Source organism: Osmerus mordax, chromosome 6 (genome assembly GCF_038355195.1).
Source record: "Osmerus mordax isolate fOsmMor3 chromosome 6, fOsmMor3.pri, whole genome shotgun sequence".
In the NCBI taxonomy this organism is placed as follows: Eukaryota; Metazoa; Chordata; class Actinopteri; order Osmeriformes; family Osmeridae; genus Osmerus; species Osmerus mordax.
In genome coordinates this window covers 18309721-18327897 of record NC_090055.1, presented here as the reverse complement: position 1 = coordinate 18327897, position 18177 = coordinate 18309721, and the positions used below count along the sequence as shown (strand labels likewise).

Here is an 18177-nt window from a genome sequence, read left to right as displayed (position 1 = left end):
GGATACACAGTAATTATTTCAGAATTACAACGTATCCCCAAACTTTCTCCTTAAATGGGAGAAAATAGGAATTAGAACCATACAGGACAGGATATTTTAGCTCGGCTTTCCTTGAACTAAGAGTTTGGCTAACATAGTTCAATTACTTTAAAGAGTTCTGACTGATTTTTAAATAAAAACAGGTAAAAATAAAATGCACACAGAATATGTATATATATTTTTAATTAAAGACATACAGCTAGAGGTTGTTATCCTCAGTTTTCTCCTCTCACAGATGTGGACAATATTAGTAAAAAGGACCAATTTCAGGCCTGTTTTTTTTTTTTTTTAAAGCAATTTGAACCCAGATATAACCTGACCAAAGCAAGTTTGGATAAAATGTGTTATATGGTACAACGGTCAACAGTAATCATTGCCATTCAACACAAATAGTATTCATTTTCAACCTGTATGTAAGTATGAAAAATAAATGCTTTCTTAATGACTTGTGAATTACAAGACACTGGACATTATCAAGAACCAGAAACATGCAGACTTGAGTACAATACACATAAATGCATCAGAGTTCCCAAGTACCCAACACTCAAACTTGTCTAGTATGAATAATGGTAGGGAATGCGAAATCCAATAAAACCAAAATACTTAAAAAGTAACACAAATACATGAAGTAAAAAAATAAAAAATTACACCCATCATTTTCCAATGAAACCAAATAAACCTGTGTACAAAAGTGAAACCAGGGTAAATTACGTCTAGGCTAAAACAGCATACACAATGTTACATGATAACTTTTCCAATTGGTCTTCCTCCAAAACACTAGTCTGTACAGTAGCAACTATTCAGTCTTTGCTGTCATATCTCTCCCTGTGCATGCTGCAGGTAGTGCATTTGCAAATCGAGCTCACGAGGAAGAGAACAGCCACAGATCATGCATTGGAGAAGCCTGTCTGGAGCAAAAGGCACACAACCCCCAATTTTATGAGGTTCTGTCTGTGGGGCTAGCTGAGGTAGCTGCAGTGCCTGTGGAATATGCGGTCTCTCACTCATGATCGCCTGTGGAGTAAAAAAAATGTTTGGGTGTGGAGGTCTGGAAAGGGAACCGACTGCTACAGAGTGAAGGGGGTGAGGGGTGGGTAAAGCGAAAGGTGGAAACCGAGCAAGTGGAGGAGACATAAAAGGGGATGTCTGATTTATGATGATGCCTGTGCCTGTGATCATCGGCTGCTGCTGTCCACCCCTTGGCTTGATTGTTCCTGCATGCAGGATTTGAGGGCCAACTGGAGTGGTTTGGAAACCCCATACTGTAGGTCCTACCCCGTGCGGAAAACGGTGCAGGTCATACTGAGGTGGGAGGGGAACCTTGTGTGTGGACGTTGGTACATTGGTCCAGCCGAAGGGAAGTTGCTTTTGCTGTGACTGCAACTCTTGACTAGTACTTGTTTTTTCAGGGGAGCTTAAAGTCTTTGGAATTCCCAGTGAATTCAAGATGTTTCCCATCCCTGGAGATGATGGTGTTGAATTTGACAAAATTGTGTTTTGGCCCATTTGAGCTGAGGTGGCTAAACCTGAAGACCAATGACTTTGGCGCTCCAGTACATTCCAAGGAATCTCTGACTGCTTAACTGTCTGTGGCAAAGCCTGAGGGGCACCAAGATTCCATACTCTCGTGTCAGCTTTTTTAGGAGGCATGCATAACTCACTCCCACTATTTTGTGCCGACACCAGGACACCCGGCCATCGTGACCGTTGAGGTTCCTCACAAAGCTTCCTTGGTGAGCTCTGAGAAGTTGATACAACCGGAGAGGGCCTTACACTCCAAAGTGCTGCAACATCCGGTAAACCGGTGTTGACAGAAAAGCTATGCTGAGATGAGTTTGAGGGGGCTAACTGTACAGCTGTGGGTGTGCTACCCCAACCTACGGCCTGGGGATGCCTCTGACGCTCCGTCTCACTCAGGTCTGAAAAGTTGGGGTACTTTGGCAAAGCTGCCGTGAGGGGTTTGGTCGGAAACTCTGTGGTTCCGCCATCTCGTAGGTGACAAGGCTCGAGAGCTGAACTTAGGCCAGGCTGTGACGAGGTGGTGACAGCCCATCCTGGACTCCTCTGCTGTGGGGCTGGCTGACACGGGCTGACTGACGGCCTTTGTTGGGGCTGCTGTTGGGCTGATCTAAGAAGCTGAGGCATGGACACAGGCTTTAACTGCCCGCCTTCCACCTGCCACTGCACAGGCGGTGGCTCCTCTTGAGGCATCCAGTGCTCTTGCAGCTGCTGGCCTGGTAAATCCACCTGGGTGGACATCTTGGCTACCTGTGGCTGGACTGACTTTCTCTCCCACTCAGCACCTCTAGACATTGGAACTTGATAGGGAGAATAGTTTGGGGGAATAACCATAGTCGACCCGCCCGCCATTTTGGGCCAGAATTTTGGGCCCCTCCGGCCTCTGCTTCTGATTCTAATACCTAATGGAAAAGAGTGAGGATGGCTTTGGCTCTGGTGCTTACGTGTGTGTATTTTCTGATGCACCAGAAGGCTACTAAGCCAAGGAAATGACTTGTGACAGTCCTGGCAGCGATGGGGTCTTTCACCTGTGTGGGTGTTCATGTGGTCGCGCAATAGGTACGCTATCCCGAAGCTCTTGTCGCAGAGTTGGCACTTGTGGGGTTTGTCACCGTTGTGTGACAGCATGTGGCGCTGCAGTTGACTCTCGTCACTGTAGCCTTTACGGCACTGAGTGCACCGAAATGGTTTCTGCTGATGCAGCTTTAGGTGAGTCCTCATGTTCTGGAGAAAGGCAAAGTCTTTTCCACAATCCGGACACTTGTATGGCTTCTCACCTGTGTGGATAATGAGGTGCTGCTGCAGGTAATTATTAAATCTGAAGGACTTGTGACACACATTACACTGGTAAGGCTTATCCTTGGAATGAATACGCATGTGCAGTTCTAACACTGAGCGGTGACGGAAGGCCTTGCCACAGTCTGGACACTTTAATGGCTTACTACTCATGTCCTCCCCCCTCTGTTTCTCTGATGCAACACCACTCTGAAGTGGGATACCTCTCATGATCTCAAGCTCCCTCCGCACAGTCCTGACGCCGTATGGAGGCGGCCCGTGGGTCGACAGGTGGGTGCACAAACTCAACTGGTCAGGGAAAGTGAGAGGACAGTGGGGGCAGGTGTACGCATTCTCCCAGTTCTTGTTGACTCCGTTCTCTAGTCTCTCATACTCAGCCTCATGGATGAGCATGTGACCTCGAAGGTCTGCAGGCTTGAGATACGTCTGCGGGCATAGGGGACAGTTAAATATGCGTTTTGGCTCCACATCTTGGTTTGTATTCTCCTTGTCTGGCCCTCTGACTTTACTGTGACTGGTCACATGAGTTTGTAAACTTTCCTGGTCTGGGAAAGAGAGGGGACAGATTGGGCAGGCAAAAGGGCAGCGTTTATGCTGGCGGCAGTGAGCCTTCAAGTTCTGGGCGAATGCAAACCTTTTCCCACAGTCTTGGCAACGGAAGGGCTTCTGGCCTGTGTGTAAATATTGATGCTGGTGCAAGAGGCTGCCATACTTGAAAGTCTTGCTGCAGATGTGGCACTGGTGGGGCCGGGTGGGCTGCTTGTGCTTTCGCCGGTGGTCTTCCATGACGGAGTAGTGTCTAAATACCATTCCACAGTCTGGACACTCATAGGGCTTGAGGGCCGAGTGGCATCGCTGGTGGCAGCGCAGTGCAATGCCATTCGTGAAGCCCTTGTTACATTCCTGGCAGTGGAAGAGGACATCCAGTGAATGGGACTGTATGTGCTTCGTCATGGAGCACTTAAAGAAAAACTCTTTGCGGCACAAAGGGCAGCGGTAAGGCTTCTCTGGAACACTGTTGCAGACACGCTGGTTCAACTTGGCTGGTGCAGAGACAGTCATTCTACAGCGCTCACGCGGATAAGTCATGAGTTGAATCCCCCTTGGTTTTTGGTTTGTGGCCTGCTCCTCCTTTTCTCTGTGTTCGCTCCGGTGTTTTATGAGGGTGCTGCGATGCTGGAAGCTAAGGCCACACTCCTTGCAGGTGAGAGAGGCGAGCTCACCCTCATGGGTATGGAAGTGGCGGTGCAGGTTAAAAGTCTCCCGACGTGTGAATATCTTTCCACACTCTTTGCATACAAGCCTTTTCTTTCTTGTCTGAACCGTTTTCTCTTCTCCCAATCCTGTCCTTCCATGTTCCATCTTCTCCTCTCTTCTGTCATTCACTTCATCACACAATACCTCCACTGGACTTATTTCTTCATCAAAATCTAATGTATCTTTACCGCGGTCCTTTGCTTTTGAAACATCCTCACTTTCAAGTGCCTTTTCCATGTTATCCTTACGTACTGTGAATGCAAAACAAAACAAAAATAGATTTCTATAAAGTGTTACGTATATAATTGCTAAGCAAAATGATCATTTAAGGAAAAAATACAACTACTGCGGTAGTAGTAAAGTGGAAGAGACTGCATTAATATAAGCACTGAGAAACACCGCCAACACACGCAATCTTTAAGAAGCAACCCATAATAGATATTATGATGTGTAGCTAAATTCCAGTTTATATAGCTGGCTAGCAAGCTAGCTGTGAATAATTGATTTCCCAGCTCACTTACTGTCTATTCCATTCTCTTTCGAGTACTCCGGTGCATCCTCCGGATCATCCTCCGTTTCAGACCAGTCGAAACGCAGTTTTTTGGGGGATAAGTGTATGTTGTTAATCTTTTCATCATCACATGTTAGATCAACCACTGAACTATCTTTTCTCACAACATCATCCCCAGCTGTAGCATTGCTAAGAGGTTCATTCTGTCCTGCAAACCCATCGCCAATTGTACCGCATTCTCGGTTATTAAATGAATTCTCGAAAGTTACAACGCTTTCACTTTTCTCAGCCCATTCAAATGTACTTTCAGATTCACACTGGTCTGTCATCCCCCCAGGTTCTCCCAGTTTCTCGCTACGAATACCCTGCTTAACCTGTGATTCGAGTGAGTGCACAGCGGCCATGTTTTAACACTCATGCACCCCGGCTCTCTTCCTCGTCAACAAAGCAGCAGTAAAAGCGAATGTTCTGTGACGTAGCGGGCCCCGTTTCAACACTAGAAATGCAGCCTTCGTTTCTCCTTTTCTCATCTTGCAACTTTTATCAAAACGTTGTAGCAAATGTCATTTTAAAATTAAAATAGGTCATTTCAAGAATCGAAGCAAAAATGTTCTAACGCAGTCTAATGTGTGTGTTGGTATAATCTCATTACATACTATTATAGAGCTCTGGTGAGAAATACACACATTGGGAAAATTGAAATAATGTACCCTAATATCTCTGGGAATATTTGTTTAGAGTTGACTTTATTAATCATTAGGGTATACATTTTGGGTGAACAGATTTTTGCTATTTACTGTACAAAGTTCAAAAAATCAAAATGGTACATAAATGTTTGTTTGCAGTTTCCTTTTGAATTGTACTATCTACACATTAAGCTGCATGCAATATAAGAGTGCACTGCACAGTACCCAATAGAACGATCAATACATTTAATCCATGAAAACCAATATTAGTTTCATTTAACCTTGTTAAAAATGCATCAAGAAAGATGATTTTCTATTTAAGAACTATACTGGGAAATATTGGTAGTAACATGTTGTCGTTATTATACCTGAATGGTAAAGTACAGTGCAATGCTGTCTACTGTCAAACATTTGGTTGAATCTTTTCCCACAAATCATGCAAAATTATGATTGATAATTGATGATTTACCCTAGACTGCAGAGCATTAAAAAACATATATGTAAGTGCTTTATGTCAATGTAACGATTGTCTATATACAATTTAGACAGTGCCGGGTTAAGTGATTAATGTGATTTATTCATTATATTGTTTTCTCCATCTGGACACTGAAAAGCACCTTATTACATTAAGTAATCATGAATCCAATAAAGTGCATGATTTTCCTGGAGTCACTAGAGAACACACAGTAAACTCCCTCACAGCCTCTACACATTAACTAGTGTTAAACGAGTTGAATTGTTTTCCATTAATTGATGTATAGTACTTAAAATGTGTAGGAAACTAGACTTGCTTTTTTGTAATGTACTAACTCAATCAGTACATTAACATAAATCCTGTACATGCAGTACATAAGCCCAGCACGATCACTGCAATAAAATCCTTCTTTTAAATGACATAAGCTTTTGCACAAAGCACAAATTAATTCAAAGGCTTAGTGTCATAACCCAGTTTAGCATCTAAACCATTAACATCCAATTGAATTGATGATCAACTACTGTACCACTGACTGTGGAACCGGACACACTGCAATTTAGCCAATATTTATTTTGTGGACAGACAAACATCCAAATCGATATCTTTGTTTTTAATACATTTGACTATCTGTGAAGAACCCTGCAGTTGTGAACAAATGGGATATTATTTGTAAAATATACACACACATCTCTAGCGCCGCCGTCTTCTCCTATGATCTACAGTTCTCCCCCGCCGAGGCCGTTGGACAGTTCCTTTCACCCCCACGGGTGGGTCAGGATGGAAGGTACCATCCAGTATATCTGGGGGAGGTGGCAACGTTGGGATTGCTGAAGCTGGCTGACTACTATGAGGTTGAGAGGTTTGCTGTTGAAAGTGTTGCTGATGCTCCTGTGGCTGCTGCTGTACTGGTTGTGGTTGCTGCTGTGTTGCCTGTTGTAGCAGTGGGTGTTGCTGTGACGGTTGTATCAGCTGTTGTTGCAACTGTTGCACGTTTTGTAGTTGTGACTGTTGTATGTGTTGTTGTGACTGTTGTATGTGTTGTTGTGACTGTTGTCCATGTTGTTGTTGTGCCTGAGTCTGCTGTGGAATCTGCTGCTGAGTTGGCTGCGCCTGCTGAACCCTTGGTTGTTGTTGCTGCTGTTGTGTTTGAGGCTGCTGCTGTGCCTCCAGGACTCCCAGAAGCCTTTGCAGCAGGACATTGTTTTGTTGTAGACTGTGCGCCAGCGTTTCTTGTGAGGCAACTAGTGTTCTCATGTCGCGTCGAAAACCTTCTCCGAATTCCCTCAGACTCTGCTCCACTCGGTCGCCTAGCTGCAGAGCCGCATCCCCCAGCCCTCGAAGCTCGTCTTCCAGCCAGGAGCCACGAGGAGGGGCCTCTAGGGGACCCTGCTGGGCACCAAGGGAGGGCTGAGGACTAGGCTGAGGGCTCCCGTTAAGGAAAGGGGCACTGTAGAGAGGAGAGGGAGGCAGCCAGCGCTCTGAGGCCGGGGGTGGTCCTATGCCTAGTCCAAGACCTAAGCTCAGTTTATCCTCCATGCTGCTCTCTGCACCCTCATCAGCCTCTCCTGTCTCCCCTTCCCGCTCACCAACATCCTCTTCTTTGTCCAAGCCATCTCTCTCAGACCCTTCACCCCCTCCTGCTGGAATAGATTAGAAAATAATTATGTATATTTGGATTCTGTGAAGTCATTTGTTTATATTCAACATTAAGTATTCGTGGCCACTGAGAATTTGAGAAAAAGTTCTATGATGGCAAAAAAGGTCAATTTGGACTTGGCAAGGCCTAATTTGGAATGACCTAACTTATTGATCAATAGTTTTCTATGGACAAAGTAATTCCGTTCAATATCAAACCAATTACCTTTATAACAAATAACATACATTTACCTGGGTCAGAATCTGTGAAGCATTGGAAAGTGGTCTTTCCTCTGGTGCTTTGCTTCTGCCTGTTCTGATGGAGCCTGGGACTGGCCTGCGACCGGCCCAGCATTGAAGCCCCTCTGCTGGAGGGCAGGTAGCAGCTGCGGTGCCGGGCGTCAGCCAGCCTTCCCCCGTTGCGTCTCTTCAAATCATCCCAGCGCTTCTTGACCTCCCGGAGGGTGCGCGGGACTCTGGACACGGCATTGACTCTCTCCAGGATGTCTGCCCAAATGCGCTCTCTCTCCCGACGTCGGAGCCTCCCGGCTGGGCCGAAGAGCTCTCCCTCGCACCGTGTGACTTCCGACACCAGCACCTCCAGCTCGGCTCCGCTGAAACGGCTCTTCCGTTTGCCCACACCACCTGCTGCTAGCGCAGAAGAGACACCTCTGTCTACCAAGGGAGAGACGAAGACACAGAAAGACATGCGTACAAATAATAATTTCATCAAGTCTCTTAAATTTTGTTTTACAGTGGCTTAAGACCACCTTATATCAATGTCTACTGTTTCACTATGATATACTTGTTTATGAAACACAGCTTACTTTGTTCAATGGACAGGAGGTCGTCTGAGGACATGCCAGGAGCCATGATGTTGGGATGCACCACAACAACATTGAAGGGAAGTCCCCCAGGCAGCCCACTGCTGTGGTCACAGCTCCCATCGGAGTCCTCATCCTCCCTGGGGAAGCCGTCCTCTGAGACTGCCCCTCCTAAGGGTCCTTCTGGAGACTCCACTTTTATGTGCATGGGAGGTGATTGCTCATACAGCAGTCCACCTTCCTCGTAGTACTCTGTCATGAGTCAGGCCTAGGTCACAGACAGACTGCCTGGCTGGTTAACTGGTCCATTCACACAGGGTCTGAGGGTTTAGCTCAGTGGTTAGAGCACTTCACTGCAGATCAAGAGATCACAGGTTCAAATCCCTTCCTGTAGTGTTTTGCTTTGAATTAAAGCGTCTGCTAAATACATACATAGCCTGCAGGTACTGCAGTAGTGCATCTGCATGCAGGTTATAACTGACTGGCTCTATGCTGTCACAGGGCACGGCACATGTTCATAGGAAACTGCTGTACAAATATAAGCTCAGTGGTGTTAATATACTTTATAAAAAGATATTTTCACCATACACACAATTACTTTAAATGCAATAATTGCACAATTGCAGTAAAAAGCTATTGGAGGGCATCCACTTTGTTGGTCACCCCACCACTGCATAAGCCTACACTTAAAGCAGATTGTCTTGTGATCATCTCATGACAAGATCAGGAACTGAGATCAGTGGAATATAAACTAATTAAACATTAAGATGATTTGAGCAGAAAGAGTCAATGGGGTGGACATTCACCCTGCTATATGAGAACATATTCGCTGAAAGCTAATAAGTAGTCCAGCAATTCATTTTTATAAAAATAAATTAAACGAGAGATTAATCAGCAGAGATATATAAGAAGTAGAAATGTTTGTAGGACCATCAAAAAGTCGAATATGTTGCATCCCAGCGGCAATCTTCATGCCACAATCGTCAGTCAAGGAACATCGACAAGGAAGGGAATATAAAGTCTGTAACAGAAAAATACACAATAGTACACGTCTTAGCTATATCATCTTTTTAGAGATAGCTCACAGTTTTCAACCGGTAAATCAGACTTAATACACCCATTATGTTCTGTCGCATCGATGCGCTTTTTTTCTGCACCACATCCGCAATGGTTGCGCATTCCGCATACATTAGCCAGGTAGCTGATGTAGCAACGAGCTGGCAAGGGTATGCTACCAGTAAGTTATAACTAGCAAAAACTTTGATTCGACTGTCTGATGAGAAATGTTAAGTTTTACTCACATTTAGCTAAGTACAAGACGGAGACAAAACAAAACAAAAACACGTTTGATGCATGCATCTGGTCCTATTAGGCTTGAAATTGTACACAAACCGTTGAGCGTCGCTGGATAATGACGTCACAAATGCCCTGTCAAAAGGTTTTCTCAGAAGACGGAAAAACCTGTGTGTGCCCTCTACTAGCGTATATGTTGGCCTCCTTGAAACTTAGTGAAAATAGGATTTGAAAATGAGTTACATGTGACAGATATTATGTATTGGATGTTCAATTTATTTTATACTTACTACACAGTTACAATAAATAACAACAGCAGGTGGTTATTTGGAGTGTACTTGTTTTGTTTATAACAATACTATTAGAAGTAGTGTTATGTTTTCATTTTCAAATCTAGTTACTGTGTTGAAACCTACATGCTTGAGAGATGGAGAGAGGAGGATACATATTTGTATGCTACTGTACTTCTAGTATTTAGGGTAAAAAATATCCCTATTAGTATGGTGGGGTGGGCAGTTGGCACAATCATTACAAACCTTGTGATCACATGCAGCCATCTAACAGTGGATGTGGAACACAGGTGTTCCTTCTCGTGATGTTATACATTCTGAATCAGAATCAGAAGGGATTTATTCGCAATGAAAGTTTGCACAGACAAGGAATTTGCTTTGGCAGGAAGGTGCATACAATAAACATATACCTAAAATTTAAATATGTGGACTAACTATACTAAGGGTACATAAACTAGCAGTACTAAGTGGGATAAATATAAGTTGCCGTAAATTACAATATAAAAATACAAAAATACAAATATTACAAAAAATACAAATGTACAAGATACCATGTTGTGGTGCAGTGCAAAAGCAGTGTGTTTTAAGCAATAAGTCATTTGAGTCAGTGTGGTCCCTTGGCCTTGTTGAAGAGGCCAACAGCGGAAGGGAAGAAACTGTTTTTGTGGCGTGAGGTATTGGTCCTGATGGACCGCAGCCTTCTGCCGGAGGGGAGTAGGCATTTCTAGCCACTTAGCTTAAATTAAGATCATATTTAAAGCTGAAATTTCTCACTAGAAATGGCAGCAGAGTCAGACAGATTGCAATCCATGGATTAGTTGAAGTCAGATGTTAAAGGGATGTTTAACATAAACCAATGCTACCAAAGATAGGCCTATTGGATATTCCCATTTATATTTTAATTTCAACTAAAGTGCTACCTGATAATAATAATAAAAAAATACGCAAATTAGGCTAATACTGAGAATTTGGGTTTCTCTGTGACTAAGACACAAATATATTACTTGTTTGACCATACTCTAAAATTGTGCCTGTAAAGAAAGTAGCCTATACCATGTTGATACTTTTACATCACTTAACTTCTGTGTGGCCAAAGACTAAGCCAGTCTCAAGTCTCACTCATTCGCCATGAGACTCACGCATTTCAGTCATTTGTCGCTCTCACGCAACACCTTGTATTTCTCACGCATTTCAACCATTTCTGACGCTGAGAAGTAAGGGATGATTATATATGATATATATATTATATATTATATTATATAAAATTAATGGACGAGGCGCAAGCATACTGAGATATAGTTGTCTCGAGTTATACAGTTGTAAATTCCCAGGCTAGATTATGTTAGGCGGAAGCTACGAAAATCCGAAAAAAGAGAATAAGAAAATTTTGTTTAGTCAGTGTCCTTATAAAATCACTCCATCTCACAAACCAAAAATGTATGTGCCAACCAAACAACACAACCATGAAGTACTTCATTCACCTGACTCTCAGCTAATTATTTGCCCATTATCTCTAAATGCACAGCATGTTATGAGCCTGTGTCATGGCAAAATAGTGACCTTCTGCTAAACACTGCTATCCACAGTTTATATAGCCTACGTCTACAGTAGTGTTTAGAGACCAAACATTCACAATAAGTTTTGGGCGGATTGTCATTTTTTGGCACAACACCGGCGCATCCCTAACTAAAAAACGATGCGCTTTGGAATGTCGACTAGTGATGATGACATTAACAACGCGACGCTTGTTCTTTCTGCGGCAACAGAACTAAAATCGTAATAAGTAGGAGAGGATCAGGCGGCAAATAATTAATCAACTCTTCTTAATTCGTGCGTTTTGAGTAAAGCTTCATTACTAAAGGTGGCTCATCATGTTAACCATGTTCATCATTATGGTAGCAGACTAGCTAGAGAGCTACGTTAGAAAACGTGAGCTGCCAGTTCGACGAGGTTCTTAAGCCAATGCTAACAAAATATGACCATGTAATTGCTAATGGGTGAGTATGAATTGTACTGCATAATATCTGAATAATAATCACACGTGTCAGGATCTTTAAACATTTGTACTTATTTATATGGTCAGGTGTTCAATGAATTTTACACAGACTCAACCAGCTTCCAGTGACCCTGTAACGTGGACACTACACACTGAAAGTAGTACTTTTAGTGAATAATTAGTTAATCACATGTAATTAATCTTGAAAGTTGACAAGATATTTATTGTAGTGCAGGTCCTTCTAAAATGATAGTAAGGCAAATTCTCAACCTGTGTTGGCTGTGTGTGTTTAAAATTGTTATTATTAATCTGTGACTACATTGTGTCATTGTTATTTATAGACATCTGAAGAAAGGATCTGCGTCAAGGGAGATGTTTTAGAAGGAAAATACTGGTGGAGTTAACGATAAGTACAAGAGAAATCACAACATAAGGAATCACACAAAGACCCAGACAAAACTTGACAAGGCTGGAAATTAACGTGTGGTCAAGTTTCTCCCATTAGAATGCCACATTGTTGATCCTATGAACATAATGAATTCTATCTCTGAAATGCATGTGGATAGGCCTGTAGAGGGGCAGGTACGTAGGAAATGTGGCCGCCCTCCCAAGAAATCTAAAATGCCTTTACAAACCGAACCATGCCCTCCTAGTTTACAAGGAAAAAAGGATACAGATACATTATCTGCAACAACAAATGTTGCTCCTTTAAACACAAAGTGTGCAAAAGTTGTCAATGGCAACTCATGCAACACACCTGATTTGGAACATTCTCTAAACCATGAACGTATTAACTCTGAAAATCCTATCTGTGACTCCTCCAATCACGATCTTAAACCTCCAGATTCTATCCCAGTGCCACAGAAAAGGAAGAGGGGTCGACCAAGAAAAACTGTTAACACAGCCATAGGGGGAGCAACGGCAGATTCTGGTACTCCTGGTGTGGGGGCGCCTGTGAAGGAATCCACAAAGTCCCCTCCTCACTCAGGTGTGTACGATGTGACAGAAGTCCACCCTGGAGGGAGAACGAGGAGGACGAGAGGGATACTGCACAATCTCACCCCAGAAGGAAGGGGACCTCCAGAAGTTGAGGTATCTATATCCAGTGGTATTTCAGAGAGACCAGTCATGAGGCAGGTGGCGCTAGTACTGAGAGGATTACGTTCAAATGAGGCAGCTGTGACTTCCCAGGATAAAAAGCAGTGTGGTCCCGCAACTTCTGTCAACACCAACCCTGAAAAGTCACTCAATTCTGGGATTGATACAAGGCCAACGTTGCCCAGGGATGTTTATTCCCAACAAGCTGTCATGTCTCCAGATGTCATAGGCTCTCATGGAATAAGGATGTCAGCTAGGAGTGGTGAAGTCTTCTCTAAAGTGAAGATGGAGGAAATTGAGTTAGAGCTAGACAATGATCATCCAATGTCAAATTCTTTACAATCCCACACAGACACCACTGTGAAGCCGGAATTCCCTGTTAGTAAATTTGATCAAACGGAATTTGAAAAGCCATCCAAAGTTGACAAACGCAGAGGAAATTTCAAAATACTGAAGGAGATGCAAGAACACCAGAAAATACTTCAGAGCACTCACATTGGTAAAAAGCCCCGTAAGAAAAAAAGGTCTTGGTGGGATGACAGAGGGGATCTCCAAAGTAAGATCTCAAGGACAGAATATGGACTGGAGAATGAAGCTATAAACGGACTCAAAAATTGTTATCGCAGGACTCGGCGGCGACGGGGCAACCCTTCAAATCATGTGGAATGTGAGGTCTGTGGTCGCACTTTTAAATTCCAATCCCTGTATATTATTCACAAACGTACTCATACAGGGGAAAAGCCTTACAAGTGTTCTGATTGTGGCAAAGACTTTGCTCAGCTCTCCAACTTTAACACACATAAGAAGAGCTCCAAGTGCAGCCACCAGTGTCCACATTGTGAAATCAAGATATCAAGTGCAAAAGAGTTTCATATTCACTGCAAGATTCACGAGGCCCAGAAATCTAAGACTAGGAACAGGAAGCATATTCAAAGGGATGTCACTCAAGAAATCAGAGATTCTTCAAATAACAAAGCTTACCCTTGTACATACTGTGGGAAAGTATTTCGATTCACTTCTGCACTTACGGTTCATTTACGTGTACACACTGGGGAAAAGCCATTCATCTGTCAAGTCTGTGGGAAAGGCTTTACGCGGGGCCATACCCTACACACTCATATGGGGAAACACTTGGCTGTGAATCCTTATTCCTGTAATCGATGTGGAAAACAGTTCTTAAAACTTAACGTTGCAGAAAGGCATGTATGCTACAGATACAATGTCAAGCATGAAGAACCTTCATTATCTTACACATGCCATGTCTGTAAAAAGACGTTTTCCAAAAACGGTCAGTATAATGACCATTTGCAAACCCATTCTGGTGCAAAGCTTTTCTGCTGTGCGTTCTGTGATCAGCTCTTTGGTGATTTGTCCGAGTGTAATGCACATAGCCAAGCATGCTCTGAGAAAAAGACAGCTTTAAAGTCCCTTACAAGTGTCAAGGATCAGTCAGCAGCAACACAGTCAGATGCTCCTTCACCTTTCCTCAGTCAGTCAGCACCGTATCCCACACCACTCTCAACAACATCTGCCTCATTACAGAGAAGTGAACCCTTGGGGCCACTGAAACCCAGAGGCCCCCAGACCTTACAGACCCGCCCCAAAAAGATTGTGTCCTCTATCCTACCCTTCCAAACAAGCATCATACCCTCCCATCATTTCTCCCACTTTGTATCCAAGTTAAACAGACTAGATCAGAGATCAGACCCCAGGAAGTACTTATGCCCACGCTGTGGGCGTTTGTTCAGACACATGGGGCGGCTCAGGGCCCACATGCTTACTCACGCCCGTGACCAGACGTACACCTGTGGCCGCTGTGGCAAGACCCTGGAGAACTGGAGAAAGCTCTGGCAACATCAGAGCGTCCACCGGCAGAAGACTGGACGGTTTTCCTGTCCTGAGTGTGGCCGCGGGTTCCGCTTCGTGGGGCCCTATAAGAAGCACATGAAGGAACACCCTGAGTACCGGTGGATTCAGCAGAGGCCCAATAGAGCCTTCCCCGGACTCGCACGGCAGCCCCTGCTTCTGCCCTATCAGTGTGAGGAGTGCGACGCAAGCTTTGAGGCTCTAGATTTGCTGTTCAGTCACCAGCTTGGCCATTCCCCCTCACAGTACTCAGACAATGGCTGTGACACAGAGTATCGTTCAGACACTGAAGACCACGACGCACAACAAGGCATAACTTTAACCCTTAGCCCTCACACGGTCAGCTGTGGAACAAACTCGCACCCTGGACCGCATCATCCCTACCATTACCCCTCCCTGCCTGGGAGTTCTGACCAACCCTGTTTCCTGTCAAATCACGCAGACCCACTTTACGCCCTGTCACCACAGACAACTGCTGCCTCCCTACTCCAAAGTCCCAATGTCCCACAAGACCTCAGACCTTTTCAAACCGACTTAACTCCCACCAGCTCCACTTCGGGCCCACAGGCACAGACAATGGCCAGACTACACGAACAAGAAAGTAGTATATTTGGGAAGCCAGTTCGAAAGTATGAAAAAACAACTAAAGTCAACAATAACAGTTGTTCTTTCATCAGGACAAGGGAAAGCACAGGTGTTGGTGTTAAGTGTGTGGAGTGTGGCGAGATGTATTCTGTCATATCAGACCTGTATGATCATTACTTGCAGCATGCCAGGGGAGAGTTGTGATGTAGAAGTACCCTCACCCTCAATGTCCCAGGTCAATCATGTGTGCCTCTTTGTGATCAGGAACGCTTTATGGTCAAATGCACAGAATTTTTATTTGTTTTTTTGTATTATGTAAGGTGTGTATGGAGACCCTTATTTGAGTTTTTGTATGCTCGATTTTTATCATGGGGTACAGGTTATACTACACTAATGACAATGATCATTAAAGAAAACAAGATTGAGTTAGTTATGAATTGAACATTCTATACTGAAAATATTGTGACTTGAAACTGTCTTTTTTACTTCTCAATGGCTGAATCTTGGAGAGCTTCAGCCATTGTGTAAAACATGTTATGGTATTATTTATTGTTCAGTATTATTTGCTAGTTATACAAGACACATTTACAGAGAAGATTAACTGGAGTTTTCTACTTTCTTTTTCTGTCTAGTTTCTAACATTGAAATTAGTTTGAAAATCAGTAGGCCTACTTCGTCTGGCTATCAGTTTGTTATCCCACAGAATGTGAAGGACAACGTTTTTACATAACAGAACTGGCAGTTAGTTTCATGGCAACACTGTGGGTTGCCTGGATTGATAATCTTTTAACAGAAACCCTTAACAGTCACTTGAAGCGTGACATATCCATCCAGTACTTGACAAGTATTTTGTAAACAGTGTTACATTCTGACGTTGCGACAGTGGTGTACAGGGTGCTATACATGCGTCAAAACATTAGTCAATTCGGCTATTTTATTCGTAATTTTTTTTCATGATAACTGAACATGTGCATGAGGTTGAACCGTCTTTGCAGTCAGATGCTGAATGAACATCTGGAGGGAACGTGATGGATGATTTAATCAATGATACCTCGGGGTGGTGACCTGAGCTCTGTATTTTGGTATATTTGTGAATAAAACGTCTAATGAAAATATGATCTATATTGTGTGTGATGATGTCAGCGTTGTTAATATACAACTGGCACTGAGTCTCTTTAAAGGAGTATGGGGCGGCATTAAATGAACATATTTTAATGGTCATTGTTAAACAAAAAGATGAAAACGATAAAGAGTAGATGATTTTCGTCACTTTCAAACACATTGATAACAAGGACACACAACCAGGTAAGCCTACTGCATGGTCTGATTTGATAAACACTTAATATTTGTCCGAGTGTAATGCACATAGCCAAGCATGCTCTGAGAAAAAGACAGCTTTAAAGTCCCTTACAAGTGTCAAGGATCAGTCAGCAGCAACACAGTCAGATGCTCCTTCACCTTTCCTCAGTCAGTCAGCACCGTATCCCACACCACTCTCAACAACATCTGCCTCATTACAGAGAAGTGAACCCTTGGGGCCACTGAAACCCAGAGGCCCCCAGACCTTACAGACCCGCCCCAAAAAGATTGTGTCCTCTATCCTACCCTTCCAAACAAGCATCATACCCTCCCATCATTTCTCCCACTTTGTATCCAAGTTAAACAGACTAGATCAGAGATCAGACCCCAGGAAGTACTTATGCCCACGCTGTGGGCGTTTGTTCAGACACATGGGGCGGCTCAGGGCCCACATGCTTACTCACGCCCGTGACCAGACGTACACCTGTGGCCGCTGTGGCAAGACCCTGGAGAACTGGAGAAAGCTCTGGCAACATCAGAGCGTCCACCGGCAGAAGACTGGACGGTTTTCCTGTCCTGAGTGTGGCCGCGGGTTCCGCTTCGTGGGGCCCTATAAGAAGCACATGAAGGAACACCCTGAGTACCGGTGGATTCAGCAGAGGCCCAATAGAGCCTTCCCCGGACTCGCACGGCAGCCCCTGCTTCTGCCCTATCAGTGTGAGGAGCGCGACGCAAGCTTTGAGGCTCTAGATTTGCTGTTCAGTCACCAGCTTGGCCATTCCCCCTCACAGTACTCAGACAATGGCTGTGACACAGAGTATCGTTCAGACACTGAAGACCACGACGCACAACAAGGCATAACTTTAACCCTTAGCCCTCACACGGTCAGCTGTGGAACAAACTCGCACCCTGGACCGCATCATCCCTACCATTACCCCTCCCTGCCTGGGAGTTCTGACCAACCCTGTTTCCTGTCAAATCACGCAGACCCACTTTACGCCCTGTCACCACAGACAACTGCTGCCTCCCTACTCCAAAGTCCCAATGTCCCACAAGACCTCAGACCTTTTCAAACCGACTTAACTCCCACCAGCTCCACTTCGGGCCCACAGGCACAGACAATGGCCAGACTACACGAACAAGAAAGTAGTATATTTGGGAAGCCAGTTCGAAAGTATGAAAAAACAACTAAAGTCAACAATAACAGTTGTTCTTTCATCAGGACAAGGGAAAGCACAGGTGTTGGTGTTAAGTGTGTGGAGTGTGGCGAGATGTATTCTGTCATATCAGACCTGTATGATCATTACTTGCAGCATGCCAGGGGAGAGTTGTGATGTAGAAGTACCCTCACCCTCAATGTCCCAGGTCAATCATGTGTGCCTCTTTGTGATCAGGAACGCTTTATGGTCAAATGCACAGAATTTTTATTTGTTTTTTTGTATTATGTAAGGTGTGTATGGAGACCCTTATTTGAGTTTTTGTATGCTCGATTTTTATCATGGGGTACAG

At 44.1% G+C, this 18177-nt stretch overlaps 3 protein-coding genes across 5 annotated transcripts; 1 reads left to right on the top strand and 2 right to left on the bottom strand.

The window, feature by feature from the left end:
* Nucleotides 1–926: 926 nt before the first annotated feature.
* zgc:66448 (uncharacterized protein LOC327401 homolog) lies at nt 927–4215 on the bottom strand. Its single transcript, XM_067238124.1, has 3 exons — nt 3438–4215; nt 1894–3398; nt 927–947 (listed from the first exon to the last, which is right to left on the bottom strand). The coding sequence occupies exons 1-3, from the start codon at nt 4213–4215 to the stop codon at nt 927–929; spliced, it is 2304 nt and encodes a 767-aa protein (XP_067094225.1).
* A 1146-nt stretch (nt 4216–5361) lies between these two features.
* On the bottom strand, nt 5362–9638 carry si:ch211-261d7.3 (uncharacterized). 3 transcript variants are annotated; one of them, XM_067238096.1, is made up of 5 exons: nt 9543–9638; nt 9172–9262; nt 8245–8594; nt 7670–8092; nt 5362–7422 (listed from the first exon to the last, which is right to left on the bottom strand). In XM_067238096.1, exons 3-5 carry the CDS (start codon nt 8498–8500, stop codon nt 6473–6475), a joined length of 1629 nt encoding a protein of 542 aa, XP_067094197.1. In that variant the 5' UTR covers nt 8501–8594; nt 9172–9262; nt 9543–9638; the 3' UTR covers nt 5362–6472. The 3 variants fall into 3 exon arrangements, with proteins under 3 accessions (XP_067094197.1, XP_067094196.1, XP_067094198.1); XM_067238095.1 differs by having other exon boundaries at nt 8245–9262; XM_067238097.1 differs by having other exon boundaries at nt 7670–8065; nt 8245–9262.
* A 2604-nt stretch (nt 9639–12242) lies between these two features.
* Nucleotides 12243–16467, top strand: LOC136944488 (zinc finger protein 665-like). The gene has a single exon (XM_067238279.1). It carries the CDS (start codon nt 12346–12348, stop codon nt 15571–15573), a length of 3228 nt encoding a protein of 1075 aa, XP_067094380.1. The 5' UTR covers nt 12243–12345; the 3' UTR covers nt 15574–16467.
* Nucleotides 16468–18177: the final 1710 nt, after the last annotated feature.